Source organism: Emericellopsis atlantica, assembly GCF_019669845.1.
Source record: "Emericellopsis atlantica unplaced genomic scaffold F5Z01scaffold_21, whole genome shotgun sequence".
NCBI lineage: Eukaryota > Fungi > Ascomycota > Sordariomycetes > Hypocreales > Bionectriaceae > Emericellopsis > Emericellopsis atlantica.
In genome coordinates, this window is record NW_025764723.1 from 291,485 (window position 1) to 312,156 (window position 20,672).

Genomic DNA, 20,672 nt, shown 5'->3' on the forward strand with positions numbered 1-20,672 from the left:
AGGCACGATTGAGCCTTCATTGGGCTGGATCCACGGGCAGGAACTTCGAGATCAGGAGACGGCCGGACGTTCGCCCGAAACAGTCGCTCGTCTTTGAGCAAAAGTGAGAAATCCCCTTCCGTCTCCACCATCCGTGCCTGATCGCCTGCATGCTAAGGCGCATCCTGGTCCTTGTGTACTTATGATGATACCACGTATCCAACACCATCATCTCGTCATTGACATGACCACTCGCGACATGTGCTTTAGCTCTTGCAGAGAGCCACCCTCACGCAGCCACTTACTTGATCTGATCGTCCTCGTCGCTGCAACCAACGAACAGCAGCAGCAGCAGCAATCCCAGGTCACGTTTGGAGCGTCCGCATAGCCGGTACGCCCAGATTCACCAAACCCGACTCGCGCCAATCGCCCGCCGCCATTCCCCACCTCATTGCCTCCCAGCCACCTCTTGTTGCTGCCGGCCTGACTCTTGTCGTCGTCGTCTCCGTCTACAGTCGTCGTCTCTTTCCACAGCCGCGCCTAAACTCCCGCTCTTCGACTGGCCCATGAGACACAAGGCAGCACGACCGCCAGCCAGCCAGCCAGCCAGCCAGCCAGCCAGCCGCCTGACGACCGGCCTAGCCGTACCAACGCCTTCACACGGTGCCCAACCAAGCCGCCAGGCAGGGAGGGACCCCCCCAAAAGAAGCCACTTCAAACAAGCCCCCAAGACGACCGAGTCCTGCCTGGTACGGAGTAATCACTGACTGGCGGCCTGACCTTGGATTGGAGACTGCAGCCAGAGTCGGCCACCACACACTCTTCTATCCTGGATCTCCATTCTGCGCCATCTAGCCCTGCCTGCGTCTGCAGCAATCTGCACGTCCAGTCCCCGGTACGCTCCATCCTAGACTGGAGCCCTTCTACCTCGCGCGCACCATTCACAGACTTTAGTCAGTAGTTCCCGGCCTAGGCCAGGGTAGGTCGCAATTGTTCTCCTTCTCACCATGTCAATAAAGTAAGCTATATTCTTTCCTTCTCCGTTCCCGAGCACCCCCCCATCCTCCCATGCTCTTCGTGGCCTAGTTTCTCGGCATCTAGTCACCATGAACAATCCCCATGACTATCTCATCACCAGTCCTACCCCGTCCAGACCGCGGCACGTGGATCCTGACAATGCCGATAGCTGGGTGATGCTTAACCAGAGCGGGTTCGTCAAGCTCGGAAACGAACGCGTCCTGCTCAAGCTTGACTCCCGCATATCATGCGAGCTCTCCGTCCCCTCCAGCCTCAAGGCGCGGTGCGAGGCTTTCCACAGGAAGAGCGATCGGGGGACCCTATTCCTCACAAATAAGAGAGTGAGATCACCATGACTGGCTTTCGAGAAGAGGCTGGCTGTACTGACATGCATACTTTGTCAGATTGTGTACCTGCCCGCCAAAGTGACCGGCGAGCCCAAGTTCGAGTCATTCAGCGCGCCCATACTCAAGTTTCAGGATGCCACAACGTCCTCGTCCATGTGGTGGGGGTGGATGTGGAAGTCAGACTGCGTGCCCGTCTCGGGGGGAGGCATCCCGCCCGATATTCCTCGGATCGAGGTCAAATTCACATTCTCAGATGGCGGGATGAACGACTTCAACCTCGCGTACGAGCGCCTACGCGAACGGATCTACCAGTATCAGGAGATGCGCCGAGAGATGGGCCCGGACGCAGACATCCCCGACGAGCCTCTTCCCGCCTATGAAGCTCCCGGATCAGCGCCGCCCGAGGCAGCTCGGCCGTCAGCGCAGTCGAGGCCAGCTCCGGCACCCGTATCTGCGCCCGCCGCCAATTACGCTGCACCGGCAGCTCGCGAGCAACGGTCTGATAGCTCGGCCAGCCGCAGGCCGGACGGGCCTCCCCCGGATTACGAGGAGGCACAGGCGCAGCAGCTGAGCAACCGACTGGAAGACCACATTCGGGACGAAGTGAACCGGGGCGATGGGAGTTGAGATGTTTGAGACAAGCTGTTCCAAGGGATGCTTGCTCTCTCATGAGAAATGACTTCCTCCATCAATTGGCGTTTACAGGTTGTTTTTGCAATGGGCTAGGCGCATGGAGCATTACTCAGGCGCTGACTATGAGTGTTTCGGGGCCATAGGGGATCATAATTTTGTGCGGAACATTGTTGCTATACTTCCTTTTCGCATTACTTCAAATAGATGGGAGATAAACAAATGCGTTCCTTTCCGAGCAACTCAGCTGCCATGATGAGATGTCACGTGACGGAGTCATGATCATGTCTCCCTGTGGTGGGACCAATCAAAATGCCTCAATTCCAGATCAGTTTTCGTCTGCACCTTTTGGCCGAGAGCTCCCGAATCCGCAAAGGAGCCAACGCAATACCAACCAACCTCTTTTTCGAACGCCATCAAATTTACCGGCATCATGGGTATCTGGGACGCTTTTTCGGACATTGTCGAGGCCGTGACGCCATGGAGCACCGTCGAGGCTGAGGCGCCGGCCCAGACCGAGGAGTCCAAGGTGCGTGCGCCCATTTTGAGACGGGTACGATGATGAGCACAAGAACTGACGCGCTGTCCCACAGGAGGAGACGTCCACCGAGAGCGAGGACAGCAAGGCCACTCCCGAGTCCGCGTCCGAGGACGGCGACGAGGCCAAGGAGGAGAGCACCGGTGACGACAAGGAGAGCGAGGCTAAGGCCGAGGGCGATGACGCCGAGGAAGAGGAAGAGGAAGAAGAGGAGGAAGAGGAAGAGGAAGAGGAGGACGACGAGGAGGAGATTGTCGACCCCAAGGAGACGATTGAGGAGGGTATGTCGCATCCGTACACGCGCAATGGACGACGAGCCGCCATGCTGACCAAAACGCAGAGTGCAGGAACTCAGCCCAGTGTGCGCCCGCGAAGCACCACTACGACCACTGCGTCGAGCGCGTGCAGCAGCAGGAGAGCGAGGGCGGCGCCAAGGAGGACTGCGTCGAGGAGTGTATGGTTCCCCATTCCCAAGTACTGAAAGGGCGGTATTCGCTAACTGACAAACAGTCTTCCACCTGGCTCACTGCGCTACGGCATGTGCTGCCCCCAAGGTCTGGTCGAAGCTCAAGTAAATACCCTCGCCGCGCCCCCAACGCGACAAGACCGATCCAAGAAGCGCAGGCTATAGTATATGGCCTGGCATGGAAGCAGGCGCCTGTACAATGATGCTGCTGTCGTCGGACACAGTGCTGTTGAGTTCTCCTTTGTATACTACTGCATACGTCCCGCCCTGCAATAGACAAAATACTTTCCAAAATACCACGACCTTGTCACGGGGTCCATTCGCCAGCGTCGTGTGTGCTCGGTGCCACTACGTACCTAGGTATTGGTGACACAGAAGCACGGGCCTCGTCCGTGCCTCTTCCCAGAGGGAATATACTGACCGCCTCGCCGCACATGTTCAGCTGCTGGCCAACAGATCGCTCACTCTAGAGTACCGATAAGTGATGATTGTCAGGGGTCAAGCATAATAGAGCCTTGAGAGGGCTCCGATGTGACTGCTTGAAGATACGACTGCTTGAAGATACGACTGGTCCCTGGACAATTCTGCGTCGCACTCAAGTGTAAGGTGAATGGGCGTAGCTGGACCCCTTGAACTGTGGTCTAATAACCCGACCTCATGCATGCTGCACGTACCCTTTGGCCAGCCACCTCATGCTGCCTTTACTCGGGGCGATAAGGTTTGAGGCCACCGAGGCATCCGCAAGAGCCCCGTCCCAGACTCCCAACGCGGCAACGATCAAAGCACTCGTCGTGGCTATGTTCAGCGCATGATACACTAGGCCAGTGGCTTCGATGCGGGGAAGAAGCAAAAACGCGTTGACAGCCGGTCGTTCAACTTAAAGATGCACCGAGAGTCCGTACCGTGTCTATGCTAACGTCAAGGTGCGATGCTTCTCCTTGGGCACCGCCCTCTCACCTCCTATTACCACCTTCCCTGGCCGCGTGTTGCGCTGTTGGCAGGTGCGCCGCCTCGTTTGGAATGGCTGTCACCCCCAATCTCGGGAGCAGGCTGCGTGCTGCATTTATTGCTTCCCATTCCCCCTCACGCCTCTCCTCGTTTCCCAATCTTCCCATTGCTTCTCGCTGAATAGTTTCAGCCATCTTCCACGGGACGCGTGCCGTGGTTCGGATACGCGCTGCCTTGCCTCGCACACGACCACTTCCTTGTTGCGACTCACAGTACGGAGTACCAATCCCATGACCAACAACAGACACTGCTCTCACACACATGCACCACCACCATTCAGCTCTCAATTGGGAAATAGAACCGTTTCCTCACCATGGACTCAAAACATGATGATGGCAACATTGCCGCGCACCCGCAGCTCGATGTTGCGACCAGCAGCAACAGCGCCGCCACGTCAATGGGGAGCTTCACTTCCTGGTTCCGTCGTCACGGCGACAAGAGTCGACTTGCTTCGCAGGATATTACCCTGCGCGAGAGAGACGCGGAGGATGACGAAGCGGGACATGTGCCTCACGAGTATCGGACGTACAAGAGGAGATGGTTCGGGCTCGTGCAGCTTACACTGATGAACATTGTTGTGTCCTGGGACGTAAGTCAACTCGAAAGTCAGAGCAAACATGTAATGGGACCAGCTGACCCGTCTGCAGTGGCTGACATTTGCACCGGTAGCGGGCAAGGCTGCCAAGTATTACAATGTTGACGAGTCCACCATCAACTGGATCAGCACCGCCTGCCTCCTCGCCTTTGTCTCCGTCTTCCCGCTCGTCATCTGGGTTCTGCACCGCAGTGTACGACTCTCCTTCATCGTCGCTGCTGTCCTCATCCCCGTTGGCAACTGGATCAGGTATGCCGGGTCCACCAGCCGCAGCGGAGGCACCATTGCGTACGCCATGGCCGGCGAGGTCATCATTGGCTTCGCACAGCCCTTCGTCCTGGCGGCTCCCACGCGATACTCGGATCTGTGGTTCACAGCCAAGGGAAGGGTCACCGCGACGGCGGTCATGAGTCTAGCCAATCCCCTGGGAGCTGCGCTTGGCCAGCTCATCAACCCCCTTTGGGTTTCTGAAGTCGGTGACATATCCCAGATGGTGCTCTACGTCTCCATCTTTGTGAGTTTCATCCTGTGTTGCATCATGACCATGGCTGACAACAACAGTCGACGGTTTGCTCAGTGCCCGCCCTCTTCGTGCCCGCCCGTCCGCCAACACCAGTCGGCCCTGCCGCTGAAACTCCCAAGCTCAACCTGCGCAAATCGATTCGTGCTGTCACGAGTTCTCTCGAGCTCTGGCTGATGTTCATACCGTTTGCCGTCTATGTTGGCTTTTTCAACTCCATTTCTTCGCTGCTCAGTCAGATGATGACGCCCTATGGCTTCAGCGATGACGAAGCAGGCATCGGAGGCGCGATTCTCATCGTAGTAGGTTTGGTTACTGCGGCGATCACTTCTCCTATCCTGGATCGCTCCAAGAAATTCCTGCTTGCGATCCGGATCGTGGTGCCCGTTATCGCACTGAGCTTCTTCGTGTTCTTGTGGATGCCGGAGACGAAAGAACTCGCAGGGCCCTATGTTGTCCTGGGCATACTTGGCGCCTCGTGTTTCTCTCTGGTGCCCGTTGCCTTGGAGTTTCTCATTGAGCTCGGTCACCCTCTCAGTCCCGAAATCACCTCGACCACGGCCTGGGCAGGAGGTCAGCTCCTCGGTGCCGTCTTTATCATTGTCAGCGATGCTCTGCGCGCGGGTGACAACGCATCACCACCTCATAACATGAAGAAGGCACTGATCTTCCAAGCGGTTATGGCGGTCGCGGCAGCCTTTGCACCACTGTCATTGGGTTTGTTTGGGCGTGCGGACAAGGTCAATCTGCGTCGGATAGCGTCTGACACGCGAGGCCATTGAGTTCCGATGCGGTGTATTGTTAGATCATGTTTTTGTTTGGGATATTGCCCGCGTTGCTTTCAGCTTGAATATATGGAGAATGATACATATACCCCGTACCTACTTACACAGTTGTGTTCTGAGCAAGCCAAGTTAGTCTGTTAATTCCAAAATCTCCTCCCACTCCTCGCGCAGCTCCTCCATTTGCTCCCAGCACTCTTTGCCCAATTCCTCAAACTGGACAATCTGCTCGCTCGTCACGTCCTTTGCATCCCTGTGACGGCCGACCCTCTTCCTCATCGCGTACTCTACCTCCTCCTCATCGCCTATCGGCTCGACCTTGCCACTGAAGCCCCACCCGTCCACCTCGGTATCACGGATGCGGCTGTCGCCCATGGCATTGACCGCACTCGCCCACTTGATCCTCTCCGCCGCCTCGGCATCGAGCTTCTCCTGGGGCGCAAGGACCAGGTAGGTTGCTGCTGCTGCGCCCGGGTACGCGTCCGTCGTGTGCCACGGCGAGCCCCACCACTGCGCAAAGAACATGACGAAGCGGTACAGGCCAAAGAGCCAGCTAGCGAGCGGGAAGAATTTGGACGCCACGATGCCGGGATGCATGAGGTACATCTTGGGCGGCGTGCGCTCCTCCTCCTCCTCCTCTGTCGTCAGGTACGATGTCGAAATTGGTTTCACAGAGGGCAGCGTGCACGTGAGCGAGAGAATGTCAGTGAGCCTCTTGACAGATTCGTAGGGCGTGGACGAAGGGTCGAAGGTCTGGAAGTCCGCGAGCGAGAAGGAGGCTCCGACGGCCTCGATGGAAGACATCCAGACGATCCGACCCGGGTGGAGGTCTGATCCTACGGGTCGTGATAAGAGGGGCAGCAGGCGGTGGGCGAGGAGGTAGTGGCCAAACAAGCAAGCGGTGAAGACCTCGCCGAGCAGTGGTTTGGCAGGCTGCATGGATGTTGTCAGCCTGCTGTCTCCAGTATGTCTACAAACAAGGGGGGGGGGGGGGGGACCCACGTAGTCGTATTCTTTGCGATTGTTCAACGCCAGTGTCGGGATCGCATCTTTGCACTCGGGCCATGTGACCGAGTTCATGAGGCCCTGCGTGAGGAACTGCCATATCAACACGGGCCAGTTGACACCACTCCAGCCGCCAAAGCCGGCGTTGAAGATGACAGCATCCAGGCGGGGGATGGACACATTAACCAACTCGCCATCGGGACCCTCCGTCCCCTTGGGGTTGCTGATGGTCTCCTCGCACAAGTCCTCGGCCAGGTTATAGATGGCCCTGATGTCGCAGAGGTCGACCTGCACGGAGAGAATGTGTATCCTCTGCGCGTGGTCGCCTTCCCCACCAGTTCTCGACCTCAACGCATCGCTCCGTGCAGCCTTGTCAGCGTACGCACGGAGGTGGGCTATCGTCTCTCGAGATTTCCCCTCGGAGCGGGTCGTGGGGAGGAGGGTGAGGTGGGCGGTCAGGCTCCTCGTCGCGAAGAACTCGTCGATCAGGCGTTCGCCGATACTCAGGCCAATACCGCTATGTTCTTGTCAGTCGAGGGATGCGGGGTGGTGGAGGGGCTGTAGGGGCTGGGAATGGTACCTGTTTGCGCCGGTGATGAGGACGAAGAGCTGGTCTTGAGGAGGGGCTGTGGCCCACGGCGCCTCTTTTCCTGCGGTCATTCTAAAGGCTTCACAATGAGGCTTCTGGGCCTACAAAGTGTTAGAACACGTCACGGAAACAAGAGCCAGGAGACATGGGTCATGATCGCCATCATGGTTGGATGAAGGAGAGACAGCTCCAGCTCCTTGGCAGAAAGAAAGCGGTGAAGACAGATGCCGTGGCCAGATGAAGGATAAGTTAGGTAGCGTGATCAATTAACACAATGCTACTAGACTACAAGCAGTAAGGTAGATACTAGTCACATTCAGGGTCCATTGCCTGCTAGCACTCTTGGATCATTATACATTCTTTTGGTATTGACGTCGCTCAGCGCATCTATCTACATAGACTGTCCAATCTAACCAAACACGTGACTGTCCTTGGATGCGACGACTATGGCTGCGCCCGTAATGAGCTGCTCGAGGTTCCTCCACGCCTACTGTACAGCTATAATGGTACAAGTGGAGGTGCATTTACTCCCGCGCCTGGCTGAGACCCTCGCGAACAGCTTCAAGGATCAGGTCCTTTGCTTGCTCAACGCCAGCCGAGCTGCCAATAATCTCAATGGCCTCATCCTTCGCCTCGGCACGGGGCACCTGGATCTTGCAGTCGGTCTGCTTGCGGATGGCGTTGACCTTGCTGCCACCGGAGCCGATGACGAAGCGGTAGGTACGGGGGTCTGGAAGAACCAAGTACCCAGTCGCATCGCTCTTTTGGGCTTGCGCCAGAGCTCGCTGGATGGCCTCCTTGGCCTTGGCTACGTTCTCGGGGCTGCCACGCAGGACCCAGGGAATGTCGCCTTCTTCGCCAGCACCCGTCTGGACGACTTTCCATGAATGGGCGTCAGCGGTGGCCTCCTCATCGTCGGTGATGAGAGGCAGGGAGCCGCCATTGGCGCGCGTCGTTTCGGGTTTGGCAGGAATCTGCTGGCCAGCATGGTCCACCGTGACCTGGTGGTTGTTGCGCAGCTGACGGAAGAATTGTCCGCCGTTCGAAACAGCATGGTGTGCGCTGCGAGGCACCTGGATGGTCTCGCCTTGCTGTGACTTCAGTAGAGAAGCAATGTGCTCCTTGGCACTTTCGACGGCTTCGGGACGGCCGGTGACCTTGACGCCAGTCTGGCCGCTGCCCTGGCGAGGCACGTCGATGCTGACCGAGTACTTGGTCTCCATCTGTCGCTTGATGTCTCCGCCACGTCCAATAAGGGAGCGGTGCTGGTCAACTGGCACCTCGACGACCTCGGTCACTTGGCTTTCACGCTCAGCAACAATTTCCTGGATGCGCTTGATGATCTTCTCAACGACGTCGGTGCGGCCCTCAACCTTGATAGAGTTGCCGTCGGCATCCTGCTTGGGGAACTGGATAGTACGCGCAAGCTCGCGGCGATCATCAGAGCCACCAGCTCCAACGACAATGTCTCGGAGCGTGGCGCCTAAGACTTTAGTTAGCAATCAACCCAGGAACTGATTGATGTAGACGACTTACCACTAGTGCCAATCAACGCGCGATGGTGTTTCTTGTCAACTTCCACAGTTTGCACAACCGTGTCGTCAAAGATAGCACGCTTCTCCTCCAAGACCTTCTTCGCCTTGGCCACCTGGGCAGCGGTGCCCTTGACGACAATGTCAACCACATCGGTGTCACGATCGGAGGGCACATCGATGCGGGCACCGGTAGCCTGGCGTAGCTCGTCAAGTGCGGCGCCACCTTGGCCAATCAGGGAGCCGACCTGCTTCTGCTTGACAGGAACAGTTGCGCTGTGGGAGTTCTCTTCGAGATACTTGTACAGTGAGAAGATCTCATCGCGAGCCTCATCGGCTCCACGCTTGGGTCCGCGGATAATGACCTCATCAGGGTTTTGTTGGCGGCGAGCTTTGCCACCAGCCTCACTCGCAGCGTCACTGCCAGCCTGATCCTCGCCAGTGGACTTGGCGGAGCGGGGGAAGAAGATGAGAACCTTGTAACGGGTCTGGAGGCGGTTGATCTGAGCACCCTGAGCGCCAATGAGTTCACGGTGGAACTTGGGATCAATTTTGAGAGTGTGGGTGCTCTCGTCGTCGAGAGTGCGGCCCAGGTTTTGAATGTAGGTGCGTGCAGTCTCAGCCTTGGCCTTGGGGCCCTTAAGCTCGACCTTGCCGTCTCCAACCTGGATCTCGACGTCAAAGCGATCTCGCAGCTCCTTGATGTTGCTTCCACCCTTGCCAATGAGCTTGTTGGCGTGCTTCTGGGGGAAGTCGAATGTGAGGGTGAAGCCACGCTCCTTGTCGTCTTCCTTCTCCTGCGCGATGAACGCCTGCGACTTGGCCGCGAGGTTCTGGACAGCTGAAGCGGGTCCGCGCAGAGTAACGTTGGTGCCGACTTTGGTGACGCGAATGGGGATCTGGTCTGCCGGGCACTTCTCTTGCTCACTCTTGATGAACCTGCGGAGCCTCTCGTGGAACTTGACCGGGACGTCCAGGGTCACACTGTCGAGCTTCTCCTGTTTATTGATGAGATCAACGATATGGCGCTGGGCGTCCTGAAGGCTCTGCTGGAAGATCTTGATCTCATTCTCATCAGGCTTGTGGCGAGGGAGCTGGTACTCGCCCTCGGTGGGCTCGGGGCCTTCGTAGACCAAGACGAGGGGCGCGTTGCCCTCCCCGGCCTCGGGGACGACAATGTGGACGCCAAAATCCTTCCTCACCTCAGGAGTAACGTTTTTGCGCAAATACTGGTGGAAGAACGGATCCACGTGGACGGGCTGCAGGCGCGTAGGGGGGTGGGCATTGATGATACCGGTAATTTCAGACTGAGCGCGGATGGCATTCTTGCCTTCGCGCGAGTACAGCTCCCAAGGCAGAGCACCGTCTGACGAGAAAGGGGTGTTGATGTGGGTGTTGTACAGTCTCTCGAGACGGGCAATTTCGTTGCGCTGGCGCAGGTAGCGAGTCACGAATCCAGCATGAGCGGCAGCACCGGTGGGGGCGTTCCGATGAGCACGGGAGATGTCCAAGTTCGACATCTGCATGTTCATCGACAGATCCATGGCCTTGTCGGTACCGGCAGACACGCGATCGACGGGACCGATGATGGTGACAAGGTCGTCCTCCTCGTCAGTGGGCAGCAGGATAGCACAGCCAGTCTCCGCGAAGAAGTCGTCGGGCGACACGCCACGGTCACCGATGATGAACTGATGACGGCCGCGCTGGATTGACAGTTGCTCCATCTGAAGCTCCCGGGCGAGCTCGGCCGCCCGGCGCTCGATCTCAGCACGAGCCTTCTGCACTGCCGCGCGATCGCCGCCGAGCTGAATCAGGTTATCCCGATCATCGGACGGCACGAACTGCGGCCGCTGGCCAGCGCCAAACTGGGGAGCTGGAGAATAGGCCTGGTGAGCAGGCACGCGCACCTGAACGCCGTGATCTTCCTCCAAGGCCTTGGCAAGCGAGTTGTCCGGGCCAGAGAGGAAGGGAAAGAAGGCAGCAGGGATTCCTTTGACCTTGAGATCCGCAGTGGCGCCGCGCTCGCGGACAATCTTGTTGATCTCGTCGCGAGCTGATGCGACGGTCAGAGCATTGCCCTCAACGATGACATCAATGGTGGCTTCATCGTCTTCATCGACAGCCTCCTGATTCTCGGACTTGGGGAGCTGAATGCGAGCGCCGGTCTTCTCCTGGATCGCCTTGATCATGGAACCAGACTTGCCGATGACGTGTGCACGAGTCGAGCGAGGAATTGGCACCTTGATTGTGATCTTGGTACCGATTTGATTGACCAGGTCCCTTAGCGCCTGCTGCGCAACATCCTGTGGGCCGGTCGCATCAAAGCGCATCAAGCCGCCGGCGACAGTTGACATGTTGATGTTGGCGCGCGACTTGCGATTGATGTCCTTGATGATATCGGGGATGGGTCTCTTGAGCTGGCCGCGAGGCTGAACATGCTGCGGTTCGAGGGTGTACGATTCGACCTGGCGCCCGGGAATGGAGAAGTTGGTCTTGACATTGTTACCGGGAGCTGGGGCGTTGACAGGAGACGATGTGCCGGCAGCATTGGTGGGAGCGCCATTCTTCGCACCCCAGATGGGAGCAACATTAGCACTCTTGCCCTTGGCGGCGCCAAGTTCGGGGAACAGCTCATGGGATTGGGTGTCCAGCGATTTCTTCACAGCGAGCGGCGCAGGCTTGGCGGGGAGGTCCTCGTCTTCGGCCTCTTCGACAGTGACAGTGTGCGGCTGAGAATGCTGCTCACGGAGCTGTTCAGCGAGGGAGCCCTCGGCGATGGGGGCGTCGGTCGAGGTGGAAGCCATGTCGATGATCGGAGAGTAATAGCTGGTGGGGATTGGGGTCTGTCTCTGCTGTCAGCTCCAATTGGAAACGGTGGGGAGGCCCGTAAGCACAAACAGAAGCGTGGATGGGGTTTTGACGGACAGCAGGAGGTCTATACACGGCAATGCTTTCACAATGCTGCGGATGGGTCGAGCTGACAGATATACGAGGATGGGTCTAGGGATTGACCTAGAAACCAAGCGGGCAAACCGTGACCGGAAGGAACAACCAGATGAGACTAGCCGACACCACCAAGGAAGATGGTACCGGGGGAGAGAGAAGAGTAGAGGGGATGGGAGGTGTTGATAATGCCAAGGTGTCGAGTAGGAGAGTTGAGAATGAACAGGTGGACGGCTTCGAACTTAGAAGTGCCTGGAACTTGCGGCTACAGTACTAGCTCCAGTCTGCTGCGGGACAGCCAGGGGTCCAGTGTGGCGCCAGCCTGCCAATCCGCTCGGTGAGTGTGGCGCAACCCCGTGTAAACCTCGCTGGGGAGGTGCGGGACTGGAGCGGATACCCATTCGTTGTTAGTCATGTGACTCGAGATTTTATCTGGCTGGTAGCGAGTGAAGACTCGCAATTGTAGAATGCAATCTAGACGCCATTGAATCGGATACGAGGTTTCTTAGGTCGCGTAGGACCAATCAGTCCCAAGCTTGTCGCGTTCAAATCACCAAGCAAGTGGCTTGAAGCTCCCTGGGCATGATTTGATGGTGGTACAACATGTGCCTCGGGTGCCAACTCGCCTCCCGAGGACTGCCGCAGTGGCAACGGCAGAGAAAGCTGGTGGTGAGAAAATGCGCCAGCAATGTTGAAAGGGGAAGGATGCTTGGCGCAGACTTGACGAGTGAAGGCGATTGGAGTCAATAGTACCATACACTTCCGTCAAGGCTCAAGCTGTCGATTGTCGTTAGTCAAATGATGATCTGGAGCTGAAATCTCAATGGAAGGCAACTATCAATGTGGGTCTGGGTCTGGGTCATTTTCCAAACATGGAGTTCAAGCTAACTACGTATCCCTTTGTTGTTCGACGGAAAACCGGGCTCTGTCAATGGCAGAGACAAATTTTACATGTCTTGAAATTCACTGAACAAATGAATACAGGTCGTGACTTAGGAACCAAAACTTCTTGCGGATAGGAATCCTCGGCATATTTCACTACAGGGTATCGTGAATCATGAAGCGGATAGACATCTGCGCACTGTATGCTGCCCTGGAAGGCAGGGGCCGTTAGCACCATGAGAGCCCCTAGTGACAGTGCGAGTATTCCTGTCCGTAGGCGGATAGCCTTCGTCGGGAGCTCACATAATTTCTTGCAAGTCCCCGCCAATCGATGCTTCACTTGTCCACATGACCCAGCGCTTCGCTTTCTGCTGTTTGACTTGAGACATTTGGTGCAGCACTGTCTATGTCCCGTTAGGCTGGGCGATTGATGAAACGGCAGACACGGCAGGGCATCTGTGGTCGGAAACAAAGCCTGTAGCCCCGAATAATCATCGCTGTGATTAATACCATAGGCTCCCAGAAAATGCGGGCTGAGTGCCTTGGCCTTTGATAGATGATAGCCCATGTGCCGGGTGAGAGATCACTGGAGGGGACTGGATCTCCCGAGTGCCCCGTTCGAGCTCAAGGATCAGTCTGGTCAAGGATTCGTTACAATTTTCCATAGACAGGCGCACGTTATGGCGAGTCTCCGTCTCCTGAATGTATGATTTTTTTGCGTATTCTCGGACTCCATGTCGCTGTGAACCTGAACCTGTCGAACCTCCATTCTTGCCTCTGTTAATCAACTCCTCCGTCGAGGGCAGGAACTCCCCATCTGTTTCCTCCATCCATCGTCCAGTCCAGCTCAACGCACCCAAAAGGTAAGTACCTCAGTCCCTATTGCAGCCAGCTCTCCCCTTTGCTCAGGCCAAATCCCGTTCCACCCTGGCACGCAGTGTCGTCAGTGCTGCCCCCTCCTCGCGCGCACACACAACAATCACATTCATCATCCTTCGTCGCTCTACTGCAGCGCTTCGCTTTGCTGGAGCTGGGCTGTGCCGCTGTTGCTGCAAGTGCCTTGCTTGTCTCGTCCCGGTTTCCTCGACTGGCCTGACGCCAGCATCGGACAACTGGAGCCCACTGCACTGATTCAATTCGCGCGGCGCGCTACTCATTACCTACGTACTGGGTCTCTCGCTCGCCTTGACGCAAGTAGAGTTTTAGCCTCTATTACGGCGGACCTCTAGTGCCATCCAGTCCCGTTGTCCCCATCTGCTCCAGTCCATCCATCTCCGTTCGTGCTGGCTGGCTGGCTAACCCGTTCCCAAAGCGCTGCTACCCGCCAGCCCAAGGGAGGGCTACTACCATGGATACACGTTCCACCCACTCCAACACCACCTCGCAACGTCGAAAGCTCACCAAGCGGAACCCTTCCTCCAACCTCTACTCCCCATCGACTGCTGCGGCGATTGACGCCGCCTTTGACGACCACTCTTCCCAGAGCAGGCGCAGCTCTCAAAGCTCGAGGCGCGCACCAAGCGTCCCGCCCATTCACGCATCCAACTCCACCAACCCCAACACCTCTGCGACCGCGGGCACGGCATCTCCTCGTTTGCCCACCAATACTTCGGCCCAGCGCCCGAACCAATCGCCCAACCTCCTTCAGGGCGACTTTCCCTCGCCTGGTGGCTCTGCATCGACCGAACCCCGTGTGCAGCCCCTCAATCCGGACGCTCGTGACGACTTCATCGGCGCACCCTTTGACGGCGCTGCGATCCTGAACCAACTCGACGCAGGCAACGCGGCGGGCTCGCACACCCCACAGCACGGTCGCAAGCAATCCGTACAGCGGCCACTCATTTCCCCTCCGTTGAATAGCTTTGGGACGACGACCGTTGCGGCCGGGCCGGACAACCAAGGCTCTCTCAAGCACACGCTTCGCGCTTCCGCCAGTTTCAGTAACATGGATGGAGCCATGTCAGAGAAGGGGCGCCCCGGGGAGAGCCCGTTGGCGAAGCGCTACTCAGACGAGGGCAAGGACTTCAAATCAACACTCACGCGCAAGAAGACTGGGTTGTCTGGGTTCGTGAACAGCTTGGTCGGGTCACAAAAAAAGCCTGTCATTTCGGCGCCAGAGAACCCGGTGCATGTGACGCATGTTGGTTATGATAGCTCCACTGGACAGTTCACGGTTCGTGCTCAGCAGACACTTCTAATGCGACGACTGGCTGACCGCATCTAGGGCCTCCCCAAAGAATGGCAACGACTGATCAACGAGAGCGGCATTTCCGAGCAAGAACGGCGAGAAAACCCGCAGACGATGGTCAACATTCTGCAGTTCTACAAAGAGACGACCGAGCGCGCACCCGAAGATAACCTCGAGAAGTTCCAGATAGCCCCTGGCGATCAACGACAATATGCAGCAGCTCCAGGCATGTACCCACAGAACTACACGGGTGTGTCCCCGTCACTAGTGAGGACCTCTCGATGCGATCAGCATTCTAACTTGACCCAGGTAGTTTCGAGAACCCGAGAGCAGCGCCTCCCGTGCCGGGGCGAGCCGGCGGCGGGGGTGGTCAAGGTGGACAGCCCAAGGATCTCCAGCCTAACCGACCGGCACCGAAGCCCCCCGTGGCAGTGAGCAACAGGCCGTATCCGCAAGGCACTTATGCACCCAAGGACTCGGCCATCGGGATGAGCCAGTCGGACGACTCCACCAGCGGCTACCCGGCGAACAAAAGCACAGAGAAGCTTCCATCGAGATCAAACTCGCGCGCGGCTGGCCACTCGCCCTACGCCCAACCGCCACAGCAACCTTCGGCTGCCCAGCAGAATGCGTACCAGCAGCAGCTCATGCAACAGCAGCAGGAGCAGGTCCTTGCTCAAGCGCAAGCCGCCATGTCTGGAGGCTACCCTCAACGGTCTGCAAGCAAGCGGCAAGGGCCCCAGCAACCTCATCCTGCTGCGCATCTCGGCCGTGGCCACCAACCACCAGGCGTCAACGGAGCGTCCGGCGCACCCTCGCCCCAACAGGGTCATGGAGCCCCCGGTGTCGGCCCACAACCGAGGCCTCGACAACGCCCGCGTCAGTCCGGAAACATCGATGTTATGCAATCACTCAGGCGGATATGCAACGACGGCGACCCTCGCGAAATCTTCCGCGGCTTCACAAAAATTGGACAGGGTGCGTCCGGTGGCGTGTACACCGGGCACGAGCGAGGCACCAACCGTCTGGTGGCTATCAAGCAGATGAACCTTGAGCAGCAGCCCAAGAAGGACCTCATCATCAATGAAATCATTGTGATGAAGGAGAGCTCACATCCCAACATTGTGAACTATCTAGACAGCTACCTCACGGGCGGTGAACTCTGGGTTGTCATGGAATTCATGGAGGGTGGCAGTTTGACTGACGTGGTCACCTTCAACATCATGACGGAGGGGCAGATTGCTTCGGTGTGTCGCGAGACTCTCAAGGGTCTACAGCACTTGCATTCCAAGGGTGTGATCCATCGCGATATCAAGTCCGACAATATCCTGCTTTCCAACGAGGGCAATATCAAGCTAAGTGCGTCTCCCGTCACCCCAGAATATGATCGCTTCTAACCACAGCAGCCGATTTTGGTTTCTGCGCTACTATCAACGAAGCTCAAAACAAGCGGACCACCATGGTCGGCACGCCGTACTGGATGGCCCCTGAGGTGGTGACGCGGAAAGAGTACGGGCGCAAGGTCGATATCTGGTCGCTCGGCATCATGTCGATTGAGATGATTGAGGGCGAACCGCCTTACCTGACCGAGTCGCCCCTGCGTGCCCTTTGGCTGATTGCGACGAACGGCACGCCCAAGATCAAGGACGAACATAACTTGACGCCCGTGTTCAAGGACTTTTTGTATTTCGCGTTAAAGGTGGATCCCGAGAAGCGAGCGAGCGCGCATGATCTTTTGAGGGTGAGTCTTCTTCTTACTGTGCCACACACGACGTTTGGGACAATGATGGCTGACACCCTAGTAGCATGACTTTATGAAGCAGTGCGTTGATCTGGCACAGCTAGCCCCTCTCGTGAGGGCGGCCAGGGAACAGCGCGCGCAGGAAAAGGCACGAAAAGCATAGGGGGCTAGATGGCTTTCACGGCGAGCGCCATGATGGGGCGATTGAACAGGTTGGGTTGACTGCTCAAACATACGAGGGGGCCGGCCCTTGCTCATCTACTCCAAATACAACCCGGCCCGTTTGCACTGTTGCACGTGTTTCTCCGGGTTGCTTCCGTTTTCCTATTCTTATTCACTGGGATGGGATATACCCGACACTGGCCCGCAAATGACGTGGCTGGCATGGTTACTTTGCCTTTTGGATACTTTTTGATGCTTTCTTTTTTTTTTCGCTCATATCTAGACTTGGTTCAAAGCCATGGGTCTTTTCTCCTTATTTTTCTTTCTTCTCTTTTCTTTTGGAGCAAAGAATTGCTGCTGACAAGACGATGGGCGGCGAGTGTGCATGGCGGATTCAATAGATTCAGGTAGCAGGGCTCTCCAGCAACTACGATCCAATTCCCTTCAGCGTAGAGAGTACGCACCTTGAGTTGGGGTTCATGTGCATTATCAACATTGCGGCCATGGAAGGAATGATAGTTTGTGGGGAGATGTATTACTAGCCTGGCCCATACATGCCAGGCGGTGTCTATGCCAGACCACTCTATCTGGGGCGCATCCGCAGTCCCTGAAACGCCGTGGCTCGAAAATCACGACCAAAACACAAAAGAACAACAAAAGCAAACATGCTGTGCCAACCACCTGCGCAATGCCCTATCCGGAGAACTCATGCCTCGACGCCTTTTTCCTTGCCTGACACCAAATCAACCCAATGGGCGCGCTCAATTAGTAGCAGGAGTAGCCACCGTCGATGAGAATGTTGCTTCCGGTCATGAAGCGCGAAGCGTCAGACGCCAGGAAGACGCAGAGCCCGTTAAGCTCATCGACGCCACCAAGGCGATTCTGGGGCGTCAGGGATTTCCAGATCTTCTTCTGCGCCTCGAGGGCGGGCACGCGGTTGAGGGCGGTGTCCATGTACCCGGGGGAGATGCAGTTGACGCGAATGTCGTGTTTGGCCCATTCAGCGGCGATGGACTTGGCGTACTGGATGACACCAGCCTTGGAGGCGTTGTAGCAAGACTGCTCCTGGGGGTAGTTGACAACGGAGCCGGACATGGACGCGATCAGGATCAGAGAACCGGGCTTGCCAGCGGCCATCATGGCACGGCCGATAGCCTGGGTCATGAGAAAGGTGCCGGTCAGGTTGATGTCGATCAAGCGACGAAACATGGCAGGGTCGTAGGTCTCGGCCTTGATGTTGGAGTCGGCGATGCCGGCGGCGTTGACAAGAGAGTCGGGGCAGCCGTAGAGATCGACGACGGACTCGACAGCGGCGTTGATGGCGGCGCCGTCGCGCACGTCGACCTTGAAGAAGGAGACGGGGAGGCCTGACTTGTCGTGAAGCTCGGCCGCAGCCTGGTCACCGAGCTCCTGGTTGGCGTCGAAGATGACAATGTTCTTGGCACCAGCCTCCGCACAGGCGCGGGCCATGTGGTTGCCGAGACCGCGAGCGCCGCCTGTGATGATGATGGTCTGTCCGTACACGGTCATGTTGCGGAGAGTGTGCGGCATGGCCTCGTGCACACGCTTCGAAAGGGGCTGCACGACATCGTGCTCGAGAGGGGGCTGGGGCGACTCAAAGGGGACGGTCGAGTTGTGGGCGCCCACGCTGACAGTGCTGTGCTCGCCCTGGCCTTCGCCGGCGCCGTAGCGCGTGACAGGGACCTCGCGCTCGCGGACGACACTGCGCTTCGGCTCTGACTCGGACACTTTGTTGATGTGGGTTGTCGAGAAGGCACGTGTCGCAGCCTGGGGAGTGGAAAGACGGGCCAGGGGGGCAGTAGCCCGGGTCATGCGCAGGAAGTTTCGTGCGGCGAAAGCCATTGTGTCTGTAAGGACGGGCTTTGGTTGTGAAGAGACTTGTGGAGACGAAGACGTAGAGTGAGATAGTAGCGAGCGGTGGGTTTTCCAAAGAGGAAGAGAACGAAAGACACGTTCAGCGTGAAGAAAGTTCAAGGGTGAAGGGGAAAAGAAGTGAGGAAGGAAGCAAGCAAGCAAGCAAAAAGACCAGAAAGGCGGCTGTCGACCGAAGCTGATAATTATAGGCAGGACGGTCAAGCCACTGGCAGCCACGGGGGGTCCAGTGGGTATCCAAGCTAATTAGAGCCGGATACGGTGAGTTGCAAGTGAGCGGGAGTTGTCGAAGAGACAGGCTAAGGGTGAGACATAGCTAAATGTCATGGCGGTTTGTGTACTAGCAAGTCGTGAAGCGGTAGTCGGGTCGTGGGTGTGGGTGTAGCAAAGACCAAAGTCTCGACCTGGAGTGGGTGGACCCTGACCGCCCTGCCCTATGCGGGTGCCTGGCCGGCTTCATTCCTGAAGCCGGGGGTCTAGGATGTTTGGGTCCGGCATAGATAGCCCAGTCCATGTCGCCTCACTGGCCACGAACTCAGCCAGCACCGTGGCTTTTGGTCCGGTTCGAGGCAGTTTGTTGCTTCTTTTCGCTTCTTCAGTTAAATATTGAGCTCAGGCGATCAGGAGATGAGATGATTGAGTCCAGAGTCCAGACTCAGGATCCAGTCATCCACATGCGCAGAAGAGGCCTACGACCGGATGCAAGTGAAAGATGTCTCAGATCTTGAGTGACTACAAGCTCACCCACAGTATTTATCTGCAAGCATGCTCCTTTATGCCCGCGAGACACAAGTTCGAGAATGCTTTAGAAACCTCCGCTGTCGGATTTCGATGCTTGGCTGCCATCATCAACATGTTGTCATCCAGGGGAACCAGAAGGATGGTGGTGGTGTGACTGGTCTCAACTTGTCAAGTCGCGGAAATGGGGGTCGCACCGCACCGCGCCGCTCTCGCTGGTTCAATTTGACATGGGGATATGGAGCGTGCCGATGTCGCTTGTTCTTGGTTCCCAAATGACTGGATTGCCTTGCGTTGCGAGAGCACGCTGCTCGCACGATGCATTTTGAGATCGTGTCGAGCATCGTGCCTAGATGCATCATTCCCATCGGACACTTTCATCGTAACGACAGGGCACCCGCTCAACAATATCTCCGCCTAGTGTGTCCCGGACTGATATTTCCTTTCTCAGGGCGCTATTTCGCCCGCGGCTGGCTTGCCAGGTGGCAGGCAATGGACATCAATTATCAGCCCCCACGATTCTCCAAATGTTCCCCGAGGCACACCGCCATCTCACCGACTGGAGTCAAGGGTCAAACAAATTGAAGGGGGCACGACTCCATGAGCTGAGCTGGCTCCCCCACGCTGGAGCTTGCCTGCCTGTGTGTCACATGCGCCAGGGCCACGAGTCTCATGAAATCCAGACGTCCTGCATTCATGAATTTTGGTGACCAATTCCGGCTTGTCGGTGGCTTGCAGAGAACTGCAACAGCGAATTCGTCCTCATACCGACCTCGGAATGATCCCCAGGCACTCGCACGAGTTCGAGCAGCTCCAGTCTCTGGCGTGCCGCACCACTGTACAGTAAAGCTACGATTAACGCTATGATATTCGTCAATAGAAAACTGCATCGTTGCCGTGGTACGTACAACCTGGACCAAGGTGCAACGACCCCAGAAACTTCTTTGTTCCCCGGCTGTGGAAAGGGAGGCTTACACCGACACCCCGCATGCGGGCAGCGATCACATTTTCAGCAGCTATCAAGGCTTAATTCTAGGGTGTGAGTCTATTGGCATCCTCGGATTCCGAGCTGGGCGCAGCTCCATCGTGCTCTTTGTTACCAGGTAACGTTCACGGC

General features: G+C 57.1%; 7 protein-coding genes across 7 annotated transcripts; 4 read left to right on the top strand and 3 right to left on the bottom strand.

Annotated features, from left to right (window-relative positions):
• Window positions 1-579: 579 nt before the first annotated feature.
• F5Z01DRAFT_660752 (uncharacterized protein) lies at window positions 580-2,308 on the top strand. Its single transcript, XM_046263849.1, has 3 exons — window positions 580-997; window positions 1,166-1,337; window positions 1,401-2,308. Exons 1-3 carry the CDS (start codon window positions 987-989, stop codon window positions 1,968-1,970), a joined length of 753 nt encoding a protein of 250 aa, XP_046116392.1. The 5' UTR covers window positions 580-986; the 3' UTR covers window positions 1,971-2,308.
• A 98-nt stretch (window positions 2,309-2,406) lies between these two features.
• Window positions 2,407-3,086, top strand: F5Z01DRAFT_638342 (ubiquionol cytochrome C reductase hinge protein; the record flags this gene model as incomplete). The annotated part of the gene is made up of 4 exons (XM_046262359.1): window positions 2,407-2,502; window positions 2,567-2,792; window positions 2,852-2,965; window positions 3,022-3,086. 4 exons carry the CDS (start codon window positions 2,407-2,409, stop codon window positions 3,084-3,086), a joined length of 501 nt encoding a protein of 166 aa, XP_046116393.1.
• Window positions 3,087-4,382: 1,296 nt separating this feature from the next.
• On the top strand, window positions 4,383-5,882 carry F5Z01DRAFT_625612 (major facilitator superfamily protein; the record flags this gene model as incomplete). Its single annotated transcript, XM_046261435.1, has 3 exons — window positions 4,383-4,574; window positions 4,633-5,094; window positions 5,142-5,882. 3 exons carry the CDS (start codon window positions 4,383-4,385, stop codon window positions 5,880-5,882), a joined length of 1,395 nt encoding a protein of 464 aa, XP_046116394.1.
• Window positions 5,883-6,014: 132 nt separating this feature from the next.
• F5Z01DRAFT_625431 (3-ketosteroid reductase) lies at window positions 6,015-7,547 on the bottom strand (the record flags this gene model as incomplete). The annotated part of the gene is made up of 3 exons (XM_046261421.1): window positions 6,015-6,815; window positions 6,885-7,404; window positions 7,468-7,547. 3 exons carry the CDS (start codon window positions 7,545-7,547, stop codon window positions 6,015-6,017), a joined length of 1,401 nt encoding a protein of 466 aa, XP_046116395.1.
• A 276-nt stretch (window positions 7,548-7,823) lies between these two features.
• On the bottom strand, window positions 7,824-12,180 carry F5Z01DRAFT_660760 (RNA binding effector protein Scp160). The gene is made up of 3 exons (XM_046263850.1): window positions 11,907-12,180; window positions 9,013-11,851; window positions 7,824-8,959 (listed from the first exon to the last, which is right to left on the bottom strand). Exons 2-3 carry the CDS (start codon window positions 11,810-11,812, stop codon window positions 8,001-8,003), a joined length of 3,759 nt encoding a protein of 1,252 aa, XP_046116396.1. The 5' UTR covers window positions 11,813-11,851; window positions 11,907-12,180; the 3' UTR covers window positions 7,824-8,000.
• A 2,001-nt stretch (window positions 12,181-14,181) lies between these two features.
• F5Z01DRAFT_690725 (kinase-like domain-containing protein) lies at window positions 14,182-17,355 on the top strand (the record flags this gene model as incomplete). Its single annotated transcript, XM_046266128.1, has 5 exons — window positions 14,182-15,006; window positions 15,058-15,271; window positions 15,331-16,380; window positions 16,428-16,762; window positions 16,827-17,355. The coding sequence occupies 5 exons, from the start codon at window positions 14,182-14,184 to the stop codon at window positions 16,923-16,925; spliced, it is 2,523 nt and encodes an 840-aa protein (XP_046116397.1). The 3' UTR covers window positions 16,926-17,355.
• F5Z01DRAFT_230409 (uncharacterized protein) lies at window positions 17,356-19,058 on the bottom strand. Its single transcript, XM_046258297.1, has one exon. It carries the CDS (start codon window positions 18,785-18,787, stop codon window positions 17,690-17,692), a length of 1,098 nt encoding a protein of 365 aa, XP_046116398.1. The 5' UTR covers window positions 18,788-19,058; the 3' UTR covers window positions 17,356-17,689.
• Between the last annotated feature and the right edge of the window lie 1,614 nt (window positions 19,059-20,672).

Coding starts and splice junctions, on each gene's coding strand:
- F5Z01DRAFT_230409 (XM_046258297.1), bottom strand. CDS start 18,787: ATGGCTTTCGCCGCACGAAACTTCCTGCGCATGACCCGGGCTACTGCC.
- F5Z01DRAFT_660752 (XM_046263849.1), top strand. Junction 1,338..1,400: donor TATTCCTCACAAATAAGAGA/GTGAGATCACCA, acceptor ATACTTTGTCAG/ATTGTGTACCTGCCCGCCAA.
- F5Z01DRAFT_660760 (XM_046263850.1), bottom strand. CDS start 11,812: ATGGCTTCCACCTCGACCGACGCCCCCATCGCCGAGGGCTCCCTCGCT. Junction 8,960..9,012: donor CGCGTTGATTGGCACTAGTG/GTAAGTCGTCTA, acceptor CTAAAGTCTTAG/GCGCCACGCTCCGAGACATT.